Below are 9596 nucleotides of genomic sequence, written 5' to 3' on the forward strand. Positions count from 1 at the left end.
TGCATGTCTTTGGAGGTGGGAGGGGCCTATCCCCAGGTGCATGTCTTTGGAGGTGGGAGGAAGCCGGAGTACCCGGAGGGAACCCACGCATTCACGTGGAGAACATGCAAACTCCACATAGAAAGATCCCGAGCCCGGGATTGAACCCAGGACTACTCAGGACCTTCGTATTGTGAGGCACATGCACTAACCCCTCTGCCACTGTGAAGCCCAAAAATATCACCTTTTTGGGGTGAAAATCTTTTTTTGCACAAGAGTAATTATAATCCGCCAATCAATCAATCAATGTTTTTTTATTTAGCCCTAAATCACCAGTGTCTCAAAGGGCTGCACAAACCACAATGACATCTTCGGTAGAGGCCACATAAGGGCAAGGAAAACTCACCCCAGTGGGACATCGGTGACAGTGACAATGATGACTTTGAGAAACCTTGGAGAGGACCGCACATATTATTATCAGGTCAGTAAATGTTTACAACACTTGATGCCAATTCCGTTCCCTTTGGTCAATACAAAAAAAAACCAAAAAAACACACGTACAATATTATTATTGTGCACCCCAATTGTTGTGTTTTCTTCTGGAAATTACAAAAAAAAAAGTGGTCATAACTTTTCGTCAGAGACAACAAAGTGTGATGCGTTCGATAAGGAACGTGTTATTTAAATAACGCGATCGCTCTTGCAAGTAATTAATGGCCGCTGCAACCTTGCACAAAATATGTGATAACTAGTGAGACTGGAAATAGTCTACAAAGTCATAGAAATTGCAATGATATCGCATAATAGCCCGAAAGGGAATAAGCGGTAGAAAATGGATGGATGGATGGACTGTGTTGTTTAAGTAACGACATCGCTCCTCTTGCAAATAATGACAGCTGCAACCTTGCACAAAATACTGTATGTAATGTATCATAAACTACTAAGACTGGAAATAGTCCACAAAGATACACAAAATTGCAATAATATGGCAGCATAGACAGTGTTATTTAAGTAATGTGATCACTCCTCCTTACAAGAAAAAAAATGCCATCTGCAATCTTGCACAAAATGTGTAACTCGTAAATTCTTTGGACTGGAAATAGTCCGCAAAGTCATAGAAATTGCAATAATATGGCAGCATAGACAGTGTTATTTAAGTAATGAGATCGCTCCTCTTGCAAGTAATTATTGACAGCTGCAACCTGGCACAAAATATGTAACAACTAGTGAGACCGGAAATAGTCGACAAAGTCATAGAAATTGCAATGATATCGCAGAATAGACTGTTATTTAAGTAACGAGATCGCTCCTCTTGCAAATAATGACAGCTGCAACCTTGCACAAAATACTGTATGTAATTTATAATAAACTACTAAGACTGGAAATAGTCCACAAATTTACACAACATTGCAATGATATGGCAGAATAGACAGTGTTATTTAAGTAACGAGATCGCTCCTCTTGCAAGTAATTATTGACAGCTGACACCTTGCACTAAATGTATAACCCATAATAAACTACTTGGATGAGAAATAGTCCACCAAGTCATAGAAATTGCAGTAATATGGCAGAATAACCGTGTTATTTAAATAAAACGATGGCTAGTCTTGCAGGTAATTAATGGCAGCTGCAACCTTACACAAAATATATAATAACTAGTGAGACTGGAAATAGTCATAGAAATTGCAATGATATGGCAGAATAGACTGTGTTATTTAAGTAACGCGATCGCTCCTCTCGCAAATAATGACAGCTGCAACCTTGCACAAAATACTGTATGTAATGTATCATAAACTACTAAGACTGGAAATAGTCCACAAAGATACACAAAATTGCAATAATATGGCAGAATAAACTGTGTTATTTAAGTAACGCGATCGCTCCTCTCGCAAATAATGACAGCTGCAACCTTGCACAAAATACTGTATGTAATGTATCATAAACTACTAAGACTGGAAATAGTCCACAAAGATACACAAAATTGCAATAATATGGCAGAATAAACTGTGTTATTTAAGTAACGCGATCGCTCCTCTTGCAAATAATGACAGCTGCACAAAATATGTAATGTATAATAACAAGTTTGAACACCCTTGTCTTATGTTTTTAATATTATTATCAGGCCAGCAAATGTTTACAACACTTGATGCCAATTCCGTTCCCTTTGGTCAATACAAAAAAAACAACAACAAAAACCACACATAAAATATTATTATTGTGCACCCCAATTGTTGTGTTTTCTTCTGGAAATGACAAAAACAGCAAACTGATCATATTCTTTTGGTCAGGGACAACAAGGTGTGACGCGTTGAAGGAGCACAGTCTGTGTCTGCCTCACTCCGTCGTCTGCAGGGAACAAAGAGTCGGGTGAGAGAAGGTCTTTGATCACATCTTCTGTTTACCTGACACCTTTTCATCAAGTCCTGCCGTACCTCTGATTGCTGCTGATGGATGTCATGTCTTCCTTGTATGTTCCTTCATACACATCCGACTGGCGTTTCATAAAACTCTCACTTTCATCTCTGGAAAAGAACGCTGATGATTCAAATTCTATTGTGCTCTTCTAGTCCAGTGGTTCTCAAATGGGGGTACTTGAAGGTATGCCAAGGGGTTTATGACATTTGTTTTAAATACAGGGGGGCCAAAAAGTATTTAGTCAGCCAGCGATTGTGCAAGTTCTCCCACTTCAAATGATGACAGAGGTCTGTCATTTTCATCATAGGTACACTTCAACTGTGACAGACAGAATGTGGGAAACAAAATCCAGGAATTCACATTGTCAGAATTGTAAAGAATTTATTTGTAAATGATGGTGGAAAATAAGTATTTGGTCAAGCATTCAAAGCTCTCACTGATGGAAGGAGGTTTTGGCTCCAAATCTCAGGATACATGGCCCCATTCATTCTTTCCTTAACACGGATCAATCGTCCTGTCCCCTTAGCAGAAAAACAGCCCCAAAGCATGATGTTTCCACCCCCATGCTTCACAGTAGGTATGGTGTTCTTGGGATGCAACTCAGTATTCTTCTTCCTCCAAACACCAGCAGTTGAGTTGATACCAAAATGGATACATGGATGATACAGCAGAGGATTGGGAGAATGTCATGTGGTCAGATGAAACCAAAATAGAACTTTTTGGTATAAACTCAACTGGTGGTGTTTGGAGGAAGAAGAATACTGAGTTGCATCCCAAGAACACCATACCTACTGTGAAGCATGGGGGTGGAAACATCATGCTTTGGGGCTGTTTTTCTGCTAAGGGGACAGGACAATTGATCCGTGTTAAGGAAGGAATGAATGGGGCCATGTATCCTGAGATTTGGAGCCAAAACCTCCTTCCATCAGTGAGAGCTTTGAATACTTATTTTCCACCATAATTTACAAATAAATTCATTAAAATTCCTACAATGTGAATTCCTGGATTTTTTTCCCATTCTGTCTGTCACAGTTGAAGTGTACCTATGATGAAAATGACAGACCTCTGTCATCATTTGAAGTGGGAGAACTTGCACAATCGCTGGCCGACTTAATACTTTTTGGCCCCACTGTATTTTAAGATTAGCAACAATTCAAAAATCCTTTATAAATATATTTATTGAATAATACTTCAACAAAATATGAATGTAAGTTCATAAAGTGTGAAAAGAAATACAACAATGCAATATTCAGTGTTGACAGCTAGATTTTTTGTGGACATGTTCCATAAATATTGATGTTAAAGATTTCTTTTTTTGTGAAGAAATGTTTAGAAGTAAGTTGATGAATCCAGATGGATCTCTATTACAATCCCCAAAGAGGACACTTTAAGTTGATGATTACTTCTATGTGGAGAAATATGCATTTAGAATTGAATCACTTATTTATTGTTCGACAAGTTTTTAGTTATTTTTATATCTTTTTTTCCAAATAGTTGAAGAAAGACCACTACAAATGAGCAATATTTTGCACTGTTATACAATTTAATAAATCAGAAAGTGATGACATAGTGCTGTATTTTACTTCTTTATCTCTTTTTTTCAAGCAAAAATGCTTTGCTGTGATTAGGGGGTACTTGAATTAAAAACATGTTGACAGGGGGTACATCACTGAAAAAAGCTTGAGAACCACTAGTCTAGTCATAGAATGGACTGGCTGGATTTGCACACAATACGAAGGATTTTACTCATTCGGCGCGATACCTACCCGAGACGTTTGCCCATGATGGTCTGAAGGAACTTCCTGGCAGAGATTTGGCCCAACACTTTCCTATAACTGTTTGTAAAGATGGCGTCTGCATGGCGAGCCAAGCTGAAATAAGTGGAAATGATCAGTTTAGATCAGGGGTCACCAACGCGGGCACCAGGTTGCCCGTAAGGACCAGATGAGTCGCCCGCTGGCCTGTTCTAAAAATAGCTCAAATAGCAGCACTTACCAGTGAGCTGCCTCTATTTTTTAAATTGTATTTTTTTACTAGCAAGCTGGTCTCACTTTGCTCGACATTTTTAATTCTAAGACAGACAAAACTCAAATAGAACTTGAAAGTCCAAGAAAATATTTTAAAAACTTGGTCTTCACTTGTTTGAAGAAATTAATTTATTTTTTTACTTTGCTTCTTATAACTTTCAGAAAGACAATTTTAGAGAAAAAAATACAACCTTAAAAATGATTTTAGAATTTTTAAACACATATACCTTTTTGTCTTTTAAATAATTTCCTCTTCTTTCTTGACAATTTTTTCATTTTTATTGTAAAGAATAATAAATATTTATTTATTTAATTATTCATTTTAGCTTCTGTGTTTTCGACGAAGAATATTTGTGAAATCTTTCTTCAAACTTATTATGATTAAAATTAAAAAAAAATATTCTGGCAAATCTAGAAAACCTTTAGAATAAAATTTGAATCTTATTTCAAAGTTTTTTGAATTTCTTTTAAAAAAAAAATTCTGGAAAATCTAGAAGAAATAATGATTTGTCTTTGTTAGAAATATAGCTTGGTCCAATTTGTTATATATTCTAACAAAGTGCAGATTGGATTTGAACCTATTTAAGACATGTCATTGAAATTCTAAAATTAATCCTATTAAGGAAAAATTACTAATGATGTTCCATAATTTTATTTTTATTTTTTTCAAAAAGATTCGAATTAGCTAGTTTTTCTCCTTTTTTTTCGGTTTAATTTTGAATTTTAAAGAGTCAAAATTGAAGATAAACTATGTTTCAAAATTTATTTGCATTTTCTTCCTGTTTTCTCCTCTTTTAAACTGTTCAATTAAGTGTTTTTTTCATCATTTATTCTCTACAAAAACCTTCCGTAAAAGGAAAAAAAATGTACAACAGAATGATGGACAGAAATACCCATTTTTTTTTATATATAGATTTATTTATTAAAGGTAAATTGAGCAAATTGGCTATTTCTGGCAATTTATTCAAGTGTGTATCAAACTGGTAGCCCTTGGCATTCATCAGTACCCAAGAAGTAGCTCTTGGTTGGTGACGCTGGTTTAGATTCTGCCAAAAATCAATTGATTTTTGAAGGTCACAAATCACTATTTAGTCTTCAGTACTTGCACGATGTAATGAGATTCCACACAAGTCACTTTTAGAACGGGTCGAATTAAAGGTCACCTTAATTGCCATTTACATCCCCGAGAATTCAAATGTATAAATGCACGATGAAATACAAACAAACAAAAAAATGTAATCAGCAAAGTGTCCTGTGTGTGGTTTTTTTTGGTTTTTGCTCCCATTTTTCATGAGTTGAAGTTGAAGATGTAAAACAAGGATGTCAGACTGCTTTTCATTGGGGGCCACATGGCAGTTATGGCTGCCATCTGAGGGCCGCTTGTAACTGAATCATGTATGAATACTACAAACCCTGTTTCCATATGAGTTGGGAAATTGTGTAAGATGTAAATATAAACAGAATACAATGATTTGCAAATCCTTTTCAAGCCATATTCAGTTGAATATGCTACAAAGACAACATATTTGATGTTCAAACTCATAAACTTTATTTTTTTGCAAATCATTAATTTTAGAATTTGATGCCAGCAACACGTGACAAAGAAGTTGGGAAAGGTGGCAATAAATACTGATAAAGTTGAGGAATGCTCATCAAACCCTTTATTTGGAACATCCCACAGGTGTGCAGGCTAATTGGGAACAGGTGGGTGCCATGATTGGCTATAAAAACAGCTTCCCAAAAAATGTGCACCCCTTTGTCCACAACTGCGTGAGCGAATAGTCAAACAGTTTAACAACAACCTTTCTCAAACATCATGCAAGAAATTTAGGGATTTCAACATCTACGCTCCATAATATCATCAAAAGGTTCAGAGAATCTGGAGAAATCACTCCACGTAAGCGGCATGGCCGGAAACCAACATTGAATGACCGTGACCTTCCATCCCTCAGACGGCACTGTATCAAAAACCGACATCAATCTCTAAAGGATATCACCACATGGGCTCAGGAAAACTTCAGAAAACCACTGTCATTAAATACAGTTGGTTGCTACATCTGTAAGTGCAAGTTAAAGCTCTACTATGAAAAGCGATAGCCATTTATCAACAACATCCAGAATCCCCGCCGGCTTCTCTGGGCCCGAGATCATCTAAGATGGACTGATCCAAAGTGGAAAAGTGTTCTGTGGTCTGACGAGTCCACAATTAAAATTGTTTTTGGAAATATTCGACATTGAGTCATCCAGACCAAAGGGGAAGCGAACCATCCAGACTGTTATTGACGTTAAGTTCAAAAGCCAGCATGTGTGATGGTATGGGGGTGTATTAGTGCCCAAGGCATGGGTAACTTACACATGTGTGATGGTATGGGGGTGTATTAGTGCCCAAGGCATGGGTAACTTACACATGTGTGATGGTATGGGGGTGCATTAGTGCCCAAGACATGGGTAACTTACACATGTGTGATGGTATGGGGGTGCATTAGTGCCCAAGGCATGGGTAACTTACACATGTGTGATGGTATGGGGGTGTATTAGTGCCCAAGGCATGGGTAACTTACACATGTGTGATGGTATGGGGGTGTATTAGTGCCCAAGACATGGGTAACTTACACATGTGTGATGGTATGGGGGTGTATTAGTGCCCAAGGCATGGGTAACTTACACATGTGTGATGGTATGGGGGTGTATTAGTGCCCAAGACATGGGTAACTTACACATGTGTGATGGTCTGGGGGTGTATTAGTGAACAAGGCATGGGTAACTTACACATGTGTGATGGTATGGGGGTGTATTAGTGCCCAAGACATGGGTAACTTACACATGTGTGATGGTATGGGGGTGTATTAGTGCCCAAGGCATGGGTAACTTACACATGTGTGATTGTATGGGGGTGCATTAGTGCCCAAGGCATGGGTAACTTACACATGTGTGATGGTATGGGGGTGCATTAGTGCCCAAGGCATGGGTAACTTACACATGTGTGATGGTATGGGGGTGTATTAGTGCCCAAGGCATGGGTAACTTACACATGTGTGATGGTATGGGGGTGTATTAGTGCCCAAGACATGGGTAACTTACACATGTGTGATGGTCTGGGTGTGTATTAGTGAACAAGGCATGGGTAACTTACACATGTGTGATGGTATGGGGGTGTATTAGTGCCCAAGACATGGGTAACTTACACATGTGTGATGGTATGGGGGTGCATTAGTGCCCAAGGCATGGGTAACTTACACATGTGTGATGGTATGGGGGTGTATTAGTGCCCAAGGCATGGGTAACTTACACATGTGTGATGGTATGGGGGTGTATTAGTGCCCAAGGCATGGGTAACTTACACATGTGTGATGGTATGGGGGTGCATTAGTGCCCAAGACATGGGTAACTTACACATGTGTGATGGTATGGGGGTGCATTAGTGCCCAAGGCATGGGTAACTTACACATGTGTGATGGTATGGGGGTGTATTAGTGCCCAAGGCATGGGTAACTTACACATGTGTGATGGTATGGGGGTGTATTAGTGCCCAAGACATGGGTAACTTACACATGTGTGATGGTCTGGGGGTGTATTAGTGAACAAGGCATGGGTAACTTACACATGTGTGATGGTATGGGGGTGTATTAGTGCCCAAGACATGGGTAACTTACACATGTGTGATGGTATGGGGGTGTATTAGTGCCCAAGGCATGGGTAACTTACACATGTGTGATGGTATGGGGGTGTATTAGTGCCCAAGACATGGGTAACTTACACATGTGTGATGGTCTGGGGGTGTATTAGTGAACAAGGCATGGGTAACTTACACATGTGTGATGGTATGGGGGTGTATTAGTGCCCAAGACATGGGTAACTTACACATGTGTGATGGTATGGGGGTGTATTAGTGCCCAAGGCATGGGTAACTTACACATGTGTGATTGTATGGGGGTGCATTAGTGCCCAAGGCATGGGTAACTTACACATGTGTGATGGTATGGGGGTGCATTAGTGCCCAAGGCATGGGTAACTTACACATGTGTGATGGTATGGGGGTGTATTAGTGCCCAAGGCATGGGTAACTTACACATGTGTGATGGTATGGGGGTGTATTAGTGCCCAAGACATGGGTAACTTACACATGTGTGATGGTCTGGGGGTGTATTAGTGAACAAGGCATGGGTAACTTACACATGTGTGATGGTATGGGGGTGTATTAGTGCCCAAGACATGGGTAACTTACACATGTGTGATGGTATGGGGGTGTATTAGTGCCCAAGGCATGGGTAACTTACACATGTGTGATGGTATGGGGGTGCATTAGTGCCCAAGGCATGGGTAACTTACACATGTGTGATGGTATGGGGGTGTATTAGTGCCCAAGGCATGGGTAACTTACACATGTGTGATGGTATGGGGGTGTATTAGTGCCCAAGGCATGGGTAACTTACACATGTGTGATGGTATGGGGGTGTATTAGTGAACAAGACATGACTAACTTACACATGTGTGATGGTATGGGGGTGTATTAGTGCCCAAGACATGGGTAACTTACACATGTGTGATGGTATGGGGGTGTATTAGTGCCCAAGACATGGGTAACTTACACATGTGTGATGGTATGGGGGTGTATTAGTGCCCAAGGCATGGGTAACTTACACATGTGTGATGGTATGGGGGTGTATTAGTGCCCAAGACATGGGTAACTTACACATGTGTGATGGTATGGGGGTGTATTAGTGCCCAAGGCATGGGTAACTTACACATGTGTGATGGTATGGGGGTGTATTAGTGCCCAAGGCATGGGTAACTTACACATCTGTGAAGGCACCATTAATGCTGAAAGGTACATACAGGTTTTGGAACAACATATGCTGCCATCTAAGCGCCGTCTCTTTCATGGACGCCCCTGCTTATTTCAGCAAGACAATGCCAAGCCACATTCAGCACGTGTTACAACAGCGTGGTTTCGTAAAAAAAGAGTGCGGGTACTTTCCTGGCCCACCATGGAAAATGTGTGGTGCATTATGAAGCGTAAAATAGGACAGCCGAGACCCCGGACTGTTGAAGGACTGAAGCTCTACATAAAACAAGAATGGGAAAGAATTCCACTTTCAAAGCTTCAACAATTAGTTTCCTCAGTTCCCAAATGTTTATTGAGTGTTGTTAAAAGAAAAGGTGATGTAACACAGT

At 39.6% G+C, this 9596-nt stretch overlaps 1 protein-coding gene across 1 annotated transcript in view; it reads right to left on the reverse strand.

Moving 5' to 3' along the window:
* Positions 1 to 2051: 2051 nt before the first annotated feature.
* ghrh (growth hormone releasing hormone) overlaps positions 2052 to 9596 on the reverse strand; it is a 9195-nt gene continuing 1650 nt past the window's right edge. The window contains exons 4-6 of the mRNA XM_061875648.1: positions 4161 to 4265; positions 2412 to 2501; positions 2052 to 2325 (exon numbers count right to left, since the gene is read on the reverse strand). Of these exons, the coding sequence (XP_061731632.1) occupies positions 2250 to 2325; positions 2412 to 2501; positions 4161 to 4265 (271 nt within the window). The 3' untranslated portion in view covers positions 2052 to 2249. The remainder of the gene's footprint in view (positions 2326 to 2411; positions 2502 to 4160; positions 4266 to 9596) is intronic.

Source organism: Nerophis ophidion, linkage group LG16 (assembly GCF_033978795.1).
Source record: "Nerophis ophidion isolate RoL-2023_Sa linkage group LG16, RoL_Noph_v1.0, whole genome shotgun sequence".
NCBI classification, from domain to species: domain Eukaryota; kingdom Metazoa; phylum Chordata; class Actinopteri; order Syngnathiformes; family Syngnathidae; genus Nerophis; species Nerophis ophidion.